General features: G+C 41.8%; 1 protein-coding gene across 1 annotated transcript; it reads left to right on the top strand.

Annotated features, from left to right (window-relative positions):
* Nucleotides 1–12,394: 12,394 nt before the first annotated feature.
* On the top strand, nt 12,395–18,929 carry LOC147442298 (nucleobase-ascorbate transporter 2-like). The gene is made up of 14 exons (XM_086528532.1): nt 12,395–12,748; nt 12,888–12,985; nt 13,581–13,757; nt 13,853–13,953; nt 14,079–14,154; nt 14,253–14,312; nt 14,430–14,611; nt 16,686–16,782; nt 16,946–17,032; nt 17,165–17,223; nt 17,314–17,405; nt 17,486–17,563; nt 17,923–18,083; nt 18,453–18,929. The coding sequence occupies exons 1-14, from the start codon at nt 12,649–12,651 to the stop codon at nt 18,669–18,671; spliced, it is 1,587 nt and encodes a 528-aa protein (XP_086384658.1). The 5' UTR covers nt 12,395–12,648; the 3' UTR covers nt 18,672–18,929.
* The last annotated feature ends 696 nt before the right edge of the window (nt 18,930–19,625 follow it).

Raw genomic sequence — 19,625 nt, 5'->3', positions numbered from 1 at the left:
CATTAGATGCACCTTTCTCTTTGATGGACTACCTCCTTTTGGACCCGTATTGAGATGTAACCATCTCTCCTTTTGGTCCACTGCTAAGGTAAGTCTAGAAGCACTTATTGCATATTGCTCTTTGGTAGACCATCTCCTTTTGGACCTGTATTGAGATGCAACCATCTCTCCTTTTGGTCCCCTGCTGAGATAGGTCTAGAAGCACAAGTCTCAATTCTAACTCTTGTTCCCGTTTATTCTCCCACATTAAATGATTAGTTTAGTATGAGAAAATCATTTGGGTAAGCTAGATATTAGATTTTATGACAACTTTCATGGTAGGCCAATAGAAATATGTTTCAATCCATTTTAGGGTAGATTGAATCCCTCTATGCCGCCCCGCATAGGGAGGAGCATGAGATTCATACATTACTTTCTTACGTAGTTAGCTAGTAACACATAGTCTATTGCCATAGAGAAGATAACCATCTTGTAAAGCAAATGGTTCCTCTTTCTTCCCTAATGCAAGGGTTGAAATCACATCTCTAAAGTCGGGATCAATAGCATACTCATCTATCATAGAAGATAGATCATTGTGTGTTGCTATGGAAACCGCATTCACTCTCGGCCGTCTTGAGAGTGCATCGGCTACTTGATTATGCTTGCTAGCAATGTGAGTATTATGAAAATGAAATTGAAAAAGGAAATTTGTCCACCTCATTTGTTTGTCAGAGAGTTTGGTCTGCGTCATGAAGTATTTAAGGCTTTGGTGATCCGTCCGCAAAATGAAAGGAGTCCCCAATGGATAGTGCTTCCATGAGTCTAAGGCATGTAGAACTGCGAGGAGTTTCTTTTCATATATGCCTAGAGCTTGCTCAACAGGGTCGAGCCTTCAACTTTCATAGGCTATGACGTGCCCTTCTTGGAGCAAAATAGCTCCAAGGCAATCACCACAAGCGTCACATTGGACCTCAAATGGCTTTGAGAGATCCGGCAGTGTAAGCACAGGTTGAGAGATAAGCTTCTCTTTAAGCTTTTTGAAAGCATTGTTTTCCTTTGCAGACCATGTATACCTAATGTTTTTCTTTGTTAGGTCATGTAATGTTCCTGCTATTAGTGAGAACTTTTCTATGAAGCATCTATAGTATGCACACATACCTATAAAGCTTCTTACTTCATGAAAATTCCTTGGTTTAGGCCATCCTTTTATTACCTCTAACTTTTATGGATCCATTTGGATGCCATCTTGAGAGATAATGTGACCTAAATATTGAATCTCTTGTAAGAAAAACTCACTTTTCTTTCGATTAACATAAAGTTTATTCTCTCTTAAGACTTGAAATATTACCTGGAGGTGTTTCTTGTGTTCATCTAGTGAATTAGAGTAGATGATAATATCATCAAAGAACACTCCAGTGAAGGTTCGGTGAGGCCTGAATAGCTTCTCCATCAAGCGACTGAATGTGTGGTGCATTGGTCAAGCCAAAGGGCATGACAATGTATTCATAAAGACCAAACGTAGTGCAAAATGCGGTCTTTACAATGTCTTGATCAACTATCCTTATTTGATGGTAGCCACTCTTTAGGTCAATCCTACTGAAGTAGGTGGACCCTTGTAGCTTATCAAATAGGTCTTCTACCCGTGGAACTGGAAACCTATTCTTGATAGTGATACTATTTAGTGCTCTATAGTCGACACACATACGATATGTGCCGTCTTTCTTTTGCACCAATAGCACAAGTGAACAAAATGGAGATGAGCTAGGCCTAACCATGCCCTTTTCAACTAACTCATGCACTTGCCGCATAATCTCCTCTTGTTGAGCTTGAGAAACTCTATAAGGAGGTTTATTAGGCGGGGAACTCCCCGGAAGAAGTTCAATTGCATGGTCATCATTGCCTCGTTTAGGAGGTAGTTCACAAGGGATGTCGTCAATAAAGACATCTTGAAACCCCTTGAGAAAATTGGATAACTCAAATTCCTTGTGATTGTTTATATTTTCTTTTGCTAAAGGATTAGGTTCATTTTGAGAATATTTAACAAAAATCATGTACATGGAAATAGAGCTCTTTATTGACTTATTGAAAGCTTGCATATGTACATTGGGTATGGTGTTACCCATTTCCTTAGCATCTATGTACATACCTTTTTCCCTGGACCTAAAGTAGATTCTCCTTTCAGGGAATTTAACATTGGTAGCCATGTGATCAAACCATGGTGCCCCTAGAATTACATCCTCATGCTTGAGAGGAGAGATAAAGAAGTCCTCTTTGTCCACATAGCTTTGGACATGGAGCCTCAGTTTCCCGATTAAGGGAGTGACTGAAGCTTCTTGCCCCTTGAAAGCACCATCTGCGGGTAGTACATCTCCCATCTCATAGGCTTGGGTGCCTAGCTTGGTGGCCAACTCTATGGATATGAAATTGTGAGTAGAGCCAGGGTCAAAGAAAAGCATCATGTTCTCTTACCTTTCCCAAAGCATGGCATAGAGGAGATCCAGTGTAGCTTAGAGGACTCCGTGAAGCCCTCATCTCCAAACGCCGCATCGAATTGTTGAATAAAGGCCAAGACTTTGTCCGTAGCACCAAAGGTGCCATCGTAGGTAAGGAAAGAGATTGTCTTTCCTCCCTCTTTAAACTTCTTGAGCTTAGACGACCTCTTCCACGCGGCATAGGATTTCCTATGGCCTCTTCTTTTTGATGGTTCAAAAATTGCACCATCGCTTTCTTCAGAAGATGAAGAATTTGAGGAAGATGGAGAAGAGGGTGACCTCTTTCTCGCCTGTTTCTTGCCTTTGTCTTCCTTGTTGGCACCATCACTGTTTGAGGACAAATCAAACGGGTGCCCAATTGGTCGGACACGTAGCCGGACACCACATTTGTACTCTATTAGTTTTCCGAGCTAGTGTAGTAATACTCTGTGTAAATCCTAATTCCAGAGTAGCAATCAATCCCTTGAGTTGTAATGTTGTAATGATATTTGTAAAGGTCCGTGTAAGCCGGCCACTGGCCATTTAGAATGCCCTAGGTATAAAGGTTAATAACTTTAATGTGAAGGGAGGATTATCTTTAGAAGAAGAAGGGAGCTCAAAAAACATACGCTCAAGCTATGAGCTGCTCCAACCTTGTAATCATCGCAGCTAATGATTTGGTAATCCGTTTTTGATTCAGAAACTTGCATTGTGTTCCTCTCTCTTTGCTCTTTAATTCAAGTGTAAGCATTGTCAGTTTTGTTGTGGTTCGCAATTATGCGTCTGTGAGTTGTAATTGCAGATTTGGGTGCTTAAATCATTGTTTATAGTCGTTTTGACCATAGGAGAGTGTTCCTAGACCATAGGGCGACCTTTCTGGTATGTTCTGTTGCAATTTTTCGGGACCTTTTTCATGATGGATCGTGATTTTGGTACCTTGTCAGATTGCGACCAGACTTGCTAGGATAGTGTCCCTAGGTGTCCTAGACCTCCTCCTAAAGTTTCGTTGCATTTCGAGTCCATTCAAGTGTCGAAATGCCGTGATGATCTAAAGCTGTGAGAAAGGACATAGGCAGATTTCCCTGATCATTGAATGTTGGTTTGCTTGTTGAGCTAGTGTGTTTGCTTGTTAAGGTTCACTTCGTGAGATTGACGATCTCGTAGAGTCTCCGTGCCCCATCCGAGTCACTTTCCCTGAGTATTGACATTATGTTAGTGCCAGAAAGCTATGCTGCAGACATCCGTCGCGGTGACCTGCTAACAATCACTTTCTTCATAAGAGGAAGAGGATGGTTTAGGAGGTGATGGAGAGCGTTTAGCCGGCCGTCTTCGTGGAGCCATCTTCGTCGAGGTGGCAGGAGATGCTTCTTTCTCGTTCCTTCGGTGGGGGCTCTTGAGTTCTTCTTTGAGAAGGAGATGCGTCATCAAGAAGACAATTTTTGAGCCCGTCGTATGGATCCTCTTCCTCTTCTGGAATCGGAGAGAGACCTCTTTTGGGAGTCTCACAAGGGGGCTTCCTAGGTACTCTCTCGTCATGGTGGGGAGTTTGGAGAATCCCATGAGCACGAAGCTGCCGTTGCACTTCACTTTGGAGGGATGGATTGCCCATGGCTTGTTGAAGCCTAGAAACAAGGTAGTTAACAAGCATAGGGGCATCATTAGTAGCATGCTCATTAGCAAAATCAAAGCTATCAACATTAATTTCGCTCTCTTTACTATTGTCAGCCATTCTAACAACTTTTAGGTGTAAACTTTTTTAAGGTGTACTTTGGCACTTCAAGCCCTAGTTGCTACTCCTCTTTACCCCTTTAGAAAAGCACTCAAGCTACTGTACCCGTGGCTCAAATACCATTAGTTGCAAGAATAGAAGAGAGGGTTTTCCAACACTAAAACATCACCGGCTCTTGTCAAGCTTCTAATAGCTCAATAGTGGTTAAGCCATAGGCAAGCCCCGTAGGACTCCACTATTAAGACCATAGCTCTCGACGGTGATGCCCTGTTATCTGCACGAAGGCAAGCGCACTGCAAGGCTAAAAAATCCCTATTCTACTTACTCAATTGGAATTAATAGTACCAACCATTTATAGCTATCTTGAGGACCTCCTTTCTTGAGCAAGAAAAGAGAAACCTTGTGCTCCGATACCAATGTAACATTTAATGGCCTAGTAACTTGTGCGTAGCAGAAAATAACATGAACATAGTGAGCATTTCATTAGAATAGGTTCCTAATGAGTATAACAAGAGTGATTGGGTAGAGAGAGCAACAAAAATCATAACACCTAGTTAGATAGCATGAAAAATACTTCAAAAGAGAGAGAAATTAAGCTATTTACAACATTTGAGGACCGGATTTACATGGAGTCGGTCCCCCCTCCAAAAGGCTTTGTATTATAGGTTTCTCCCATCAAGAGAGACATTTTAGAATACAATTATTTGTGTTCCTTTAATACTAGCTAGTGCAATGAAGATGGAAGCTTCAAGCACTAAGCAAAACACGTATAAAACACAACATCAATTCCCTCATGGTCTGAGACCCAAGTCCTCGCACACCTTCGAAGATGGTGAGAGCTAGCGGGGTATGAGAGTATATTGAGAGGAAGAAGGAGTAGTCTTACGAGAAAGATGTACATTTCCTCACATAATCACTTATATTAGCATAACATAGCTTAGTAATTAGCATGGTAGAGGAGATGAGCATGCATTGAAGCTTGGATCTTGGTTGGATTTGCATCAGAAAGCCAAGAGTTGTTGGTGTAGGCTTCCCTTCTTACAAGCTTGGAGTAGATGATAAGCTTTCCATTAAAGCTTGAGAAGGAAAGAGAGAGTCTTCTTGCTCCACACATGAGCTTGTGTGAGTGTGTGTGGAATAATGACTTGACAAATTCAGCCACCTCTCTCTCTCTTGGTCGACCCCTCTTGCATTTTACTCATGCTGACACCCCATTGGACCTCTCCCAACCTAGCCAATGAAAATTAAGCAGCATAAGTGATAGCCTTCTGACATGTGTCCCCCTTTCCCCTTTTGCGAGAGCTTTAGGTAATTAATTAATGCAACTAAACTCTCATTGGACCCCTTTGTCTCCTGGCCAATAGGAATCAAGCAAGCCATTGGGCTGCTGAATGCTTATTGGACCCCTTGGGAGACTGTCCAATAGTCTTCTAGAGAGCTTAATTCTTATTGATTCTTTTATTAAGTGTTTTTAAATGAATTAAACTAGCTTTACTCTAGCCTAATTCTCATTGGTCCACCTCCATGGCCATCCAATAGGATTTGAGTGCACCTTGTGGGCATTTGGGCTAGGGAGCTGACATGTCTCTCATTCCCTTTGTGTAAAGAAAGCTTGTGAGTGTGTGTGTGTGTGTGTGTGTGTGTGTTTCTCTCTCATCCCCTACTTGCAAGGCTCGCCCCCTCCTATGTAGGAACCTTTGAAGACTTTTTGTACACACACAAAGCATCCAACTTAACTAAGCTTTGACCATTGGACACAACCTTTGAATTTTGGAACCTTAGCATTTTGGAAGTCTTAATAGGCTGAACCTTAGGGTCTTTAAAGCCCATTGTTGCACATTGCTCTTTTGCAGATGGCCCCCCCTTTGGATCCCTATTTTTCCTCCTTTGGATCCCTACTGTGGGCGGTCTGTCAACTTAACCAATATTCTAGCTTTTTCTCCCCTGGCACTTCCCCATATTAAATGATCAGTTTAACATTTAAAATAATTAGATATTAGTTATTATGAAACTCTCTCTCTCTCTCTCTCTCTCTCTCTCTCTCTCTCTCTCATACACAATGTGTGAGTGTGTATGTGTGTGAGAGAGAGAGAGGGAGAGAGAGAAAGAGGAAAGGAACATGAGAGGGAGGAGAGGGAAGGAGCATACTTGGCTATCCTTCCTCTCCTTGTGTGTGTGTGTGTGGGGGGGGGGGGGGGGAGAGAGAGAGAGAGAGAGGCGCGGGTATACCTGTTTCGCTAGAGCACAGAAACTCTGATCTGAGATTCGAGTTTTTGGCTCTCTCGGTTTATTTTTTTACCCTATCGGTGCTATGTGGGTCGCTATGCAACAAATATTATAACGACACCATGAATTTTCACATTTGAGCGTCGCACTGCTAGCGTCGCTAAATGAAGAACCTCTTGAAGTGCTCGCACCACTCCACAACTAGAGATCAGAGCGCTAAAATTTCTTTCCCCTAGTCCATAACTTGTGTGAATCGCATGAGGTTGGAAATGGTTTGACCTTAGGCTTTCCTCATGCATAGTTTGAACGGGCAATTATCTTTTGCATTTCAATTCTTTTGCCAAGCTTACACTACAGTGGCTATGAAGGTGAGCAATAGCATGTTCTAGAGAAACCTTTCCATAGAAGGAGACTTGCCTAAAGCTTGAAACAGGAAGAACTCTTGAGGATATCTCTTTTTGTACGTTAATAGTCATTTAGGTACATTTCGTGTCTTGATCAGGTAAGTTCATCTCCTTCCCCCCCCCCCCCCCCCCCCTTCCTTCCCCTTCTCTCTCTCTCTTATATTTATGGAACCTGTCTCTTAATTTCTTTCTATTTGGCAAGCTGTTGAATTAAGTGAGACTGTGTTATCCAAAAGTGGCTAAAAACGTTTGGCTCTTGAAATGATCAAATGCTAAAGCCTTAATATAATTTTTCAATAGGTGCTTTAAAAAAAGACTCATAGTTAGGCTTATAGAAAGGAAAATAGGTTTGACAATCTTGTTTGAATCCCCTACCATATTGTCACGGTGTGTATGAGAGAAATTTGCTCTCAATGCTTGTCTTCAAATTATGGGCAGCATGGCCTATAAAGGGTGGAAATATACACAATTAATTTTTTTTAAGAATCAATTGACATATTAAAATTATTGTCTATCTTCTCGTTCAATAGCTGTTTCCTATTAAAAAGAGGGTCCATATTCATATGTACGAGAGTAGTTGATCCAAGTAGAATACTGCCATGGTCATAATGACCATGTTAGTAGTCATTTTCTGCTATTGTGTGCGCTAAGTTTAGCTTCTCCACATGGTAGACCTCATGATTTTCTGCTATTGTGTGCGCTAAGTTTAGCTTCTCCACATGGTAGACCTCATGATTTTATCATTTGTTACCTTATAACAGTTTGTAACACAAGAAGTTTTGGACAAATTCTCACAATAATTCCCACATTGTTCAGACTTACCTCAACATCATTAGCTTTTGTGGGGCCAACAGTCCCCTGACCCCAATCGCACCTAGCCCTCCCCCACAGAACGCAAGAAAATTTCTCCTGTAGGAAAACGGAGTCTTTTTCAGTGTTTTTCATACAATGCATAACATCATGAGCTTCCGCTCGAGAGGCACCGCATATCTAGCTAGGTACGATTGGGGGTAGGGGACCACCGGCCCTCCCACCGGGCCGATGGTCCCTTGCCCCCAATCGTACCTAGCTAGATATGCATTGCCTCCCTCAGAGAAGCTCATGATGTTGAGGTAAGTAACAATGTAAGGATTATTGTGAGAATTTGTTCAAAACTTCTTGTGGAAGCTAATGATGTTATGTATTGTATGAAAAACAATGAAAAAAGACTCCGTTTTCCTATATGAGAAAATGTTTAAATCTTCTTGTGTATATAAGTGGCAATTATGTTTGATTAAGAAGTTAGAACACACATGTAGTGCTTTAAAGCAAAGAAATATGCACACTAATTCCGAGATAAGTGGAGCTTAATGAGTTGATAATAGTGGAGCTTGCTGCTCACCTCCGGGTGTGGGTGGGGTTTCCCATTAAGTGGGGAGCATATTGTTGTTATACATTACCAAGTTGAGAGAGAGAGAGAGAGAGAGAGAGAAAAGCTGAAAAGGCAAAGAGAGTTACTCTTCCCAAAGCACAATTTCGTTGGCTAATTTTGTGCAAAGGAGATTTATATTGGGAGCAACTTACAAGTATATACATATTTGTAGGTAAACTCCTAGGCATAGTATTCACAATTTTTTGTAAAGCTTGTTTGTTTTCAAGATAGTAGAGTCGGTTGCCTTCGGTGGCCTCTCTCTATTTTTCTCTTTCTTTGTTTATCGCGTGCACAGGGGCTTCTCTCAGTTTTGGAGTTTAACCTTCATGTAGCAGATTTTGACACATGTAAAGGGCTCCCCTTCCGCCATATTATATTGGTTTAGATGCATTAGATTTTTGTTGTCTTGCATAGCTTATGAGAGTGAGACACATGTCACACTGGGACTGGCTTATGGTTGGCCATGGTGAGATGACAAACGCCTTATCTGTTGGGTGAAAAGGGGAAGATGGCCTCAAGTCCATGTCCCAGGGTTGGCCTTAGCAACGTGTTCAATTCTTCGCTATTGTGACCAACAACAAAAAGCAAATGTGCAAAGGTGATTCATAAGCCCGAACTTTGTTCTTCAACAATGTGTTCCCACTTGGATAAAGCCAATTTGCGAGCAAATGAGGGCAACACATTGCATAAATTCCAATGTGACACAAAAACGACAGCTATATTGCAACAAAGAATGGGTGCGTGGCCCTCTGTGACACAAATCTTATCTCATCCTTTTGACCTTTCATTGTAGAATGGATTTGTGGATTGAGATGTGGAACTTGGAAGCAACTAGCAAAGATTAAAAGTGAATGGGCAAGCCGATAAAAAGGTGGACAAATGCCGCTTGCGAGGCGAGGGAGGGGGTTGCAATTTTCTTATTTTAGAGAATAACCATGAGCTAGTGGTACTGAACATGCTTGTAAACCTAGGGTAGTGTAATCTTGCATACAAATTTGAAAATGAACTCATTTGAACCCACCCATAGCCGTGATCATGCGAGCTTGATTTTGGGGAATGCTGACAGCTTCCTTATCTCGCTCTCCTTAAATAGGGACTTTTTACTAACCCCCCATTTTGCAAATACACTTTTGTTCGGCACTTTTGCAATGTGGATTACAAACTGTGCAACTTGAAGGGAGATTGCTCTTAATCATTGGCTACCTAAAACATAGTAGTGTTATCACTGTCTCTTGTTAATGCGTGGAGTGGAGGCTAGTGAACATCTTGATCATTACTGTCGTTGAGCTCGTTTGAACCCACCCATAGATGTGATCATGTGAGTTTGATTTCGAGCAATGCTTACAGCTTCCTCATCTCTCTGTCCTTAAATAGGGACTTTTACCCTAACCCACCGTTTTGCAAATGCACTTCTGTTGTGCACTTTTGCAATGTGGATTACAAATTGTGCAACTGAAAGGGAGATTATTCTTAGTCATTGGCTACCTAAAACATAGTAGTGTTATCACTGTCTCTTGTTAATGCGTGGAGTGGAGGCAAGTGAAAATCTTGATCATTGCTGTCGTTGGGCTCGTTTGAACCCACCCATAGATGTGATCATGTGAGTTTGATTTCGAGCAATGCTTACAGGTTCCTCATCTCTCTGTCCTTAAATAGGGACTTTTACCCTAACCCACCGTTTTGCAAATGCACTTCTGTTGTGCACTTTTGCAATGTGGATTACAAATTGTGCAACTGAAAGGGAGATTATTCTTAGTCATTGGCTACCTAAAACATAGTAGTGTTATCAGTGTCTCTTGTTAATGCGTGGAGTGGAGGCAAGTGAAAATCTTGAGCATTGCTGTCGTTGGGCTCGTTTGAACCCACCCATAGATGTGATCATGTGAGTTTGATTTCGAGCAATGTTTACAACTTCCTCATCTCTCTGTCCTTAAATAGGGACTTTTACCCTAACCCACCGTTTTGCAAATGCACTTCTGTTGTGCACTTTTGCAATGTGGATTACAAATTGTGCAACTGAAAGGGAGATTATTCTTAGTCATTGGCTACCTAAAACATAGTACTGTTATCAGTGTCTCTTGTTAATGCGTGGAGTAGAGGCAAGTGAAAATCTTGAGCATTGCTGTCGTTGGGCTCGTTTGAACCCACCCATAGATGTGATCATGTGAGTTTGATTTCGAGCAATGCTTACAACTTCCTCATCTCTCTGTCCTTAAATAGGGACTTTTACCCTAACCCACCGTTTTGCAAATGCACTTCTGTTGTGCACTTTTGCAATGTGGATTACAAATTGTGCAATTGAAAGGGAGATTATTCTTAGTCATTGGCTACCTAAAACATAGTAGTGTTATCAGTGTCTCTTGTTAATGCGTGGAGTAGAGGCAAGTGAAAATCTTGAGCATTGCTGTCGTTGGGCTCGTTTGAACCCACCCATAGATGTGATCATGTGAGTTTGATTTCGAGCAATGCTTACAGCTTCCTCATCTCTCTGTCCTTAAATAGGGACTTTTACCCTAACCCACCGTTTTGCAAATGCACTTCTATTGTGCACTTTTGCAATGTGGATTACAAATTGTGCAACTGAAAGGGAGATTATTCTTAGTCATTGGCTACCTAAAACATAGTAGTGTTATCATTGTCTCTTGTTAATGCGTGGAGTGGAGGCAAGTGAAAATCTTGAGCACTGCTGCCGTTGGGCTCTCTTGAACCCACCCATAGATGTGATCACGTGAGCTTGATTTTGAGCAATGCTCAATCCCTCGAACAAAGTAAAAGTAATGCCTTTATATGTTTACAATTAGTGGTTCAAATCGGCCTAACAACGCTAGGTTTAGACGAGACGACGACAAAGAGCTTTCGGTTGATGTGGAGCAAACACATTCGTTGTAGAAAAGCTTGTCAACTTTTGGGCCCATTGTTTTACTTCGGATATAACACCCCCCCCCCGAAGAGAGCATTGCCACACACTAAAGGACAAAATACTGCCTACACATAGGCTCCAAGGCACTTCCGCCTTCACGCCAGGCCAATCAAAAACACTGCGCTCTCCATCACAGTTTCGAGGATTGCTACCGCGTCTGTCTCGTGTAAATTCAACACAAATCAAGAGGGCCAAACATAGCCCTTTGCCGCCACATCGTCTGAACCCACCCTAAGCACGGTCTTTCCCCTCCGTGCCACCGTAGCATGCAAGCTTTCAACATAAAAAAAAAGGAAAATTACCAAAATACCCCTCTAATTTGTGGAAACTCCCAAAGTACCCCTGAAATTTTAAAAATTCCCAAAATACCCCCAATATTTTGTCATAAATTCCCAAAATGCCCTTTAGATTTTCCAAAATTCCCAAAATACCCCTGGTCGTGAGTAAAAATTTCTCCAAAGATAATTTTTTTTTGTAGCTTTTCGTAAGAAGACTTATTGTCTATCAATACAAGATGCCCAAGCTAGAATTTGAGTTGGTTTTGGAGGTTTTGGAAATGAATAGCTTCATTATTTTTAGACATAATCGACTATTTTTGCGAGGTAATTTGTGACAAATTACATGCTAAGCACTTAAAAACAGATCTAAATTGTCAAAAAGGAATAAAGATAAAAAAATCTTGAACAATCAGACCAAAATTTTGGGAATTTCCACGTATTAGAGGGGTATTTTGGTAATTTTTTCTTTAAAAAATGACAAAAATTTCGTGGTAAAATCAATGAAAAGAAATGAGAAAGCACGTTTCCGTAGCTTGGCAGAAAATAATTTTATCTCTAAAAGTCTGCAAAAAAGAAAAAGCATAACATAAGGAAATAAGGAAATAATAGAGAGGTTAATGGTTCAAACTTGGCCCAGGAAAAAATGGCCGTTGGGGCTCCTTTTCAACCTTTTGTGGCCTGAATCTCTCTCTCTCTCTCTCTCTCCCTCCAGACACACAGGCAGCCGTGCATTGAGCGCGCTCTCGAGACTCGAGTCTGTGCGTATTTCCAAATTCCAATTTCCCTCCCGAGTCCCCCTCTCTGCTCTCTCTCTCTCTCTACTCCTAGTACTGAAGAGTCCTGGCTCTCTCCCCCCGCTTCTCTCTCTTATCGCGTTGAATGCACCAGCACCCTCGCCGAGATAGTGCCTACAGTTTACCAGTAAATGCAAACAAATGATGAAAAGCTCTGCTCTTGTTGGGAAAAGCTGAACGTACCAGGCTCTCTCTCTTCTCTCCCTCACACAACAGAGAGAAGCAGCCTCAAGAGAGCATCTCTCTCTCTCTCTCTCTCGACTTATACGCATACACAAGCGGCTCTCGTGCTACAACACAACCTTCATCATACGTACACAAGACACACACACACACACACACACTCACACAATTATCAGGCAGTCTTTGTTCCTCTACCTTGCATCTTCATCTTCTCTCATCTCCACTTCTCTGAGGTTGCCTCAGAGAGACAATAATGACCAACCAAAGCAACAAAGCTGATGACCATAGTCATTTGCACCCGCGGGAACAACTTCCCGATGTAGATTTCTGCATCGCAAGTCCACCTCCATGGTGTAAGCACCCTCCCCAGTTTGATTTTGTACTCTGTCCTCTTGAATTTTGAATTATAAGCTCGAGTAAAACAGGGCTCTTGTGAGAAGAAACTTGCTAATGTGGGTCTGCCCGTGTATGTGCGCATGCGTATAAATGCAGCTCAGGCAATTGTGCTGGGATTCCAGCATTACTTTGTCGTGCTCGGGACTTCTGTTCTCATCCCTACTCTTCTGGTATCAGCGATGGGAGGAAGCAATGTGAGTAGCATAAACATTTTCTCTATGTACCAAACAGTTTTCTTTCGGTTTTGGTTCCTAGAAGGTAAAAGCAAATGGTAAGTCAGCCCTTCTGCGTGCGTGTGAGCAACACATGGATACATACATGCAATGTCATAGCTCAACCGAGGTTTGATGTACATGCAATGTGTAGCTCAATGGAGGTTATGCATTTGGGCTGCATATGCACAGATTGTATTTGGTACATAAGAGCAGAGCACATACATGGCAATGTTCCAAAGGACATGCATACGTAAACTGTATATAGATGCCATGCCGTAGATTGAAATACCGAGATGAAAAGGGTCTAGACTGTAGAGCTAGAGAATGATGCTTAAAGTGAGAGATTTATTGATTGATTTCTTGCAGGTTTTAAGTGGTTCTTAGCATCCTTGATCAGTGTGGTCATTATGCCATTAGAAAATGAATGTTTGCATCGGACTCCTGAGTAGTTAGTCTAATTCTTTATTTCCATCAGGGTATCAGAGCCTATGAATTTTGGTATATATCAAGATTACATATGGCTCATAAGAGCAGGGCACATAAAAATTGATGTGCGTGTGCTGCATTGATGCAGGGTGACAAGGTCAGGGTCTTCCAGACCTTGCTCTTCTGTGCTGGTGTCAATACTCTATTGCAAACACTCTTTGGCACATGTTTGCCTACAGTTGTTGGAGGCTCTTATGCATTTCTGGTTCCTATTCTCTCTATTATCTACTCTGACAAGCTCCAAGCGATTGAAACTCCGCACATTGTAAGTATGCTCCATATCCATGCATGTATCAAAATTCACATCCGTAGTACCATCTCTCTATAATAGTCGAGACAATGTGGAATGTATCTTTTCAGCGATTTTTGCATACAATGCGTGCAATTCAAGGGGCACAGATCGGGTCTTCTACGATACAGATTATCCTGGGCTTTAGTGGCCTTTGGGGCATCTTGTTAAGGTGAAATATAGCTGGAAATATTGTTAGGTTTTTGCTGTTGTTTTTATGCATGGCGATTTTCAAGTTTATGCATCCCTCTGCCGATTGTTTGCAATGCAAATAGTGATAAGATGGTGATCAAATAGGTACTTAAGTCCACTCTCAGCAGCACCGCTGGTTGGCCTGGTTGGGCTCGGATTATATGAGTTAGGATTTCCAGGGGTAAGCTCAAGTCAACGACTTTCAAAAGGACTTGTATACCTAAAGAATTCTTTTTTGGAGGGAAGGGGCTGATGTTTTTAATGGTTTGTATGTCGCAGGTCGCCAAATGTGTTGAGATAGGTATCCCTCAGCTGATAGTCCTGATTGTGTTGAGTCAGGTTAGAAATGTTACCCCCTTCTCTCTACTTCAGAATGTCGTAGTACGACCTTGTTGAGGGCATACCTCTCTTTGTGAGTCGTCTTATGTGATCTGTGGTCTTTGTGAATGAGGACAGTACTTGAAGAAGAAAGGAGGCAATCTGCATATATTCGAGCGCTATTGTGTGTTGCTGGCAGTGCCGGTCATTTGGGCGTATGCACACCTCTTGACCGTCAGTGGTGCCTATAAGAACTCCCCAACCTTGACTCAAAGTCATTGCAGGACCAACTATGCGAGATTGATTGAATCTGCACCTTGGTATTATCTCTCCTCCCATCTTTCTCAATTGTCGCGCCTACAAGTTAGCGTGCTTAGTTGTCGGAGCGGCTTCGAATGCTAATTGTGAAACACTTGAACAATAAGTATGTTTAGATTTTCCCGCTAACCACCCATCCTTGCATCTTTATGGATCCCCCCCCCCCCCCTAGCATGCATGTTGTCGACTTGGCGGGGCCTTGCCCTAGGGCACATGCCACTTATGTCTGACCCTTGTCAGTATCCTTGTCGTGACAGCTTTACAATACCTCGACGGTCTATGTAAGGCTAAATTGAATCAGATAGGACCTGTCACACAACTCACTTCACAAGTGGTCTTTTATGATAGTGTCTTTGATAATGTGGAGAGATCAATGCTGCATGGAAGAAAGCCCAGAAATATGATTCGATGATAATATGTACTCAAATTGTCTTAGCATTCAATCTTTTTTAGCTTGGTGGCCTGCTTGGCCATGTCTACTTTGATAATTTGCGACATGGAAAGGCCGCCTCGTAGGTATGACTACATGTTTTTTACATAGAGGGTTACCTTAGTTTTGCATGAAGGACCCATTTCAAAATCTTTGCTCCCTGGTACTCATATGGGGACTTGGGAAGGTGCCGGGCCTAAATCGAATGAAGGTTGTATATCCCTAGTGGTATGAGAATATGGGTAATAAATCCAATGATTGTGTACTTGCATATCTCTAATTGCATTAGAATATCAATGCAACAAAAGAGATTGCCAGATGCTCAGCTAGAGTTTGCTTGATTCTTGAAGGGTGAGGATGCTCCTCGTATAAGATCAAGGTTGTAATGGAAACCAATGAATGTCTTGCCGCTGACTGGCTGAGAAAATGGGCTGGCAACTGCCCATCTTCAAGTGTCGAATGTACCTAAACGTATTATACCACAATTTATTTGCAGCTGTTGTATGCTGAACCAGGACTACTACAATTACAAAGATGGTTAAGCTTTTGTAGTGGGGTTTGGTAAAAGGGGCATTTCTTATGTACACGAAGATGGCCCTCTTGTTCAGACTACATCCTTTATGTACTGCATCCTCTTGCAGGTTTTGCATAAGTTTAAGGCAGGCCATCAAATCTTGATGGAATTGTGTCCACACTTAATGTAAGTGGGCATGGCAAAAGATCTAATATGTTCTTATGGTTCCAAAGCCCAGAGCAAAATAGAAGGCCATAACAATTTCCTGCAGTAACCATCCGACTCTCCAGGAAGCGACACGGCTAACTTCCTCTGCAATCATGATCGCAATGTGTACGAAACCTTTTATCTTATTATCTAATTCTCTGCCAGAATAACTCTAGCCAGGAACTTGAGACCTAGCTTAGCCTCCATGTGGTGAAAGTGGGGCAATGCAAAGCTTAAAGAGGAGGCCTTTGAGTCAATCCTTGATTGTTTTCTGTGATACCACTCCGAAGGGAGAGTTGTAGGCCATAAGTAGTGTTTTCTTATAGGCCTTTGAGTCAATCCTTGATTGTTCTCTGTGACTTACTCCGAAGGGAGAGTTGTAGGCCATAAGTAGTGTTTTCTTATTAAACAAAATAGGAACAACAGCAAGCTGAGAGGGTATTGTTAAGGGACCCTTCCGGGTGACGTTGGGTCCTTGGAGAGCTCACAAACCTAGGTCTCCATTTTTCATACAAGTTTCACCTTGGCTCCTAACAAGACTTTTACAGGACCACATTCAACTTGATGGTACCTCAGATTTAAGTCCGTCCTCTTTGTCTGTTTCCATGTCACGTCAAAAATATGGGCCTCACAAAATTGCTCAATCCACAAGGATTCATGCATATTAGATTAATGGTGGTTATATAATCAGCTAATTTTCATTTGATAATGTAGTTTTAACTATCAGTAAAATGTAGTCTCCTTTTTTAAAGAATGGGGATCATTTAAGCTGATTTAGAAGCAGGAGTTTTCATACACACTCCACAAAACATAGCAGAAAACCCAAGTCCTGTGGTTCTGTATGCTTCATTTGGGGTGAATGTGTATTTTATTACTGCATGTAAGAAATACAATACGTAGTTTTGATATGAATGTGATGTTGCAGGTTGAGGATACCATATCCTCTGCAATGGGGATCTCCGACCTTCGATTCCTCACATGTATTTGGGATGATGTCAGCGGTTATTGTCTCAATGGTTGAGGTTAGTTGCATATTTGTAGATTTTGTAATGAATCTACACTTCAAACCCTCTGAGTCAGGCAGCATGCAGGGTGGTGTGGGTAGGAACTTCAATGAGGGTTATGGGAATACAATGCTCTTCTTTTCAGGAGTTTTCTTGTTTGATACATGCTTTTGAACTGCAGTCTACAGGCGGCTACTATGCAGTAGCGAGATTTGCAAGTGCCACGCCACCTCCGCCCTTTGTTGTAAGCCGGGGAACAGGATGGCAGGTCTCTCTCTCTCTCTCTCTCTCTCTCTCTCTCTCTCTCTCTCCCCGAACATGCACACATTTTGTCAAATGAACATGGACCACATGCACCCACATCAAACAAATGCATGCTGACAACGTTGATGTCCATCAGGGTGTTGGACAGCTCTTGGATGGTCTGCTTGGTACTCTCACAGGATCGACTGTCTCAGTGTAGGTCCTTTGTAGACTTAACTTTCCATTGCTTGTTCTTCTTAGAATTTGTCAGTTGAGATTCTCAACGTTTTTGGCACCCTGTCACAGTGAGAATGCTGGACTCCTCGGATTAACACGCGTGGGCAGCCGTCGTGTTGTCCAAGTCTCTGCTGGATTCATGATATTCTTCTCTTTGTTTGGTAAGATGAAGTTATGATTTTGATGTACACATTGTCTTTTTTCACTTCTAACAAGCTTTTGCTTTCACTTTTTGTCACAGGGAAATTCGGTGCCATTTTTGCCTCCATTCCTCAACCCATTGTGGCTGCTCTTTTTTGCATCCTCTTCAGCAAGATTGGTAAGGAAATCATTTCATGGTCTGTTGCAAATTTCTTGCTATCCCAGGTTTTTGTCAGACTTTGCATTTAATCCTTAACGGGAGCAAAAGCTTATGCTTGTCAGCAATGGACGAAAGTAATGCAAAGGATCATTAATGTATATTAACGTGCATTGATTTTTGCCACACTTTTGTTATGCCTTCATAAAGGGCATGTGAACATCGTTTGCTAATCATGCACCAATATTTTGATATGTAAGTTACTCTGTGTGAATCGGTGTAGTTTATGTTATGCCCACATATATGCAAGAGGGTGTGCATTCAATGTGAGTTAATGAATCGATATCTGCGCTTTTCTGACAGTTTCTTTGTATGCGCAGTGGCTTGTGGGTTCTCTTTTCTGCAGTTTGTAAACATGAATGATGGGAGAAGCAAGTTTATTCTTGGGTTTTCTGTCTTCATGGGAATTTCTGTGCCTCAGTACTTCAACGAGTATGCTGCGAAGGCAGGATATGGACCTGTGCGAAGCCACTCTCATTGGGTATGTTATCCCCTCTTCAATCTCCCAGCTCTCAATAGATGATCCTTGAACATAATCTAGATTACATTTTCTTTCAGGTTGTATAAGAGGCATTTATGTCTCTTCCTCCTAACAATGTACACGATCCATTAAGCATCTAGATTAAGTGTGCAAAAGTTTTAAAGGACATGGCGGTAGTTAATTGTAGTTAGTGGCATACATTTCTCCGCCAAATATTTGAGTCAGGCCTGCATTATGTCGCTTGCTACAGATATTAATGCAGTTGCAATCATGTCTTTGGCCATATAATTAACTTAACAACTATAAGCAACATGTACACTTGATGATTGTGATTGCTGATGTTTTCTTCTCTGTGAATCCTTTTTGCAGTTCAACGACTTCCTCTTTGTCATTTTCACGTCATCAGCGACTGTGGCATTCATTTTGGCTATGGTGTTGGACAACACATTGCAGAGGAAGGACGCATACACAAAGAAAAACAGGGGCAGGCATTACTGGAAAAAATTCCGGACTTGGAAGGAGGACCGTCGCAACGAGGAATTCTACTCATTGCCGTACAACCTCAACAAGTTTTTCCCTCCCATGTAGCATTCGTTCCCTGTGGCCTTGGCATTACCAACCCCATCCTGGCTGCCTTCTTCATGAAGGGAAAATTTTTGTATGTACCACCACCGGAAGTGCACTACTAGCTTTGTATATAGAAAGGGGAGAATCTCATAGATTTGTACATGAGCAGGGGGACCCTTTTCTATCTGAGCTGTAGAGGATGGCATATGTACATGCCAAGTTTTGGAATGTGGAATCTTTCTTATTTGAGTTTGAGAGAAAGAAAGATTTTTTAACGTCTATGTGAGGCTGAAGTCGGCCTATGAGGCGAATCGAGTATACTTGTGTGTATGTCCTCCCATCTCTTGGACACCCACGAGAGAGAGAGAGAGAGAGAGAGAGAGAGAGATGAAGAAAAAGAAAAGAGAAGAACAGAGATATTAATGTCAAAGGAACCTTCCCAAGAGATCTCAAACATCTATTTGCAAGTGTTGGAACTCAAGGCGTCTTGTGTGTGTGTGTGTGTGTATGAGAGAGTGAGAGAGAGAGAGAGAGAGAACAAATACACTTTCGAGTGTATTGGGTGATAGAACTAGTATGCCTTGATCGATTCATTGTGGAAATGGTGTGAATTAAACAAGAAAGGCAATGTTGTACCTTACACTTCATTGCGTCTCTTTTTTTTGAAGGCTTCGTAGAATATCTCGAAGCTTTCGCCAAAAACTCTATGATCGCATCACAAACGAGATTTTGCATTAAAAGATGTATGGAGGGGAGAATATACACATTACAATAAAGATGGAGAGAGATGCATTTCGTGCATTTGTGATGATTGTGTCCATAAATAAAAAAAGAAAAAGCCATACGTATGTATGGTGTGGAGTTGGCACCATTCTCCACATTTAATTATATCGTAGGGAACGTGCCTTTCTTTCGCCACTTTTATTCCCTTCAGTGTTGAAGGGGACTTGTGCTTCTCTTCCAGTGTTGGAGGGA

This window comes from Adiantum capillus-veneris, chromosome 14 (assembly GCF_014529385.1).
Source record: "Adiantum capillus-veneris isolate H3 chromosome 14, ASM1452938v2, whole genome shotgun sequence".
NCBI classification, from domain to species: Eukaryota; Viridiplantae; Streptophyta; class Polypodiopsida; order Polypodiales; family Pteridaceae; genus Adiantum; species Adiantum capillus-veneris.
The sequence above is the reverse complement of the archived record's forward strand: the minus strand, read 5'-3'. Positions and strand labels throughout refer to the sequence as shown.

Bases quoted from the DNA above. Each gene is read 5' to 3' on its own strand.
- LOC147442298 (XM_086528532.1), top strand. From the start codon at position 12,649: ATGACCAACCAAAGCAACAAAGCTGATGACCATAGTCATTTGCACCCG. The intron at 14,155-14,252 runs GTAAGCTCAAGT...TGTATGTCGCAG, and splicing joins ATGAGTTAGGATTTCCAGGG to GTCGCCAAATGTGTTGAGAT. The intron at 17,224-17,313 runs GTAGGTCCTTTG...ACCCTGTCACAG, and splicing joins ACAGGATCGACTGTCTCAGT to TGAGAATGCTGGACTCCTCG.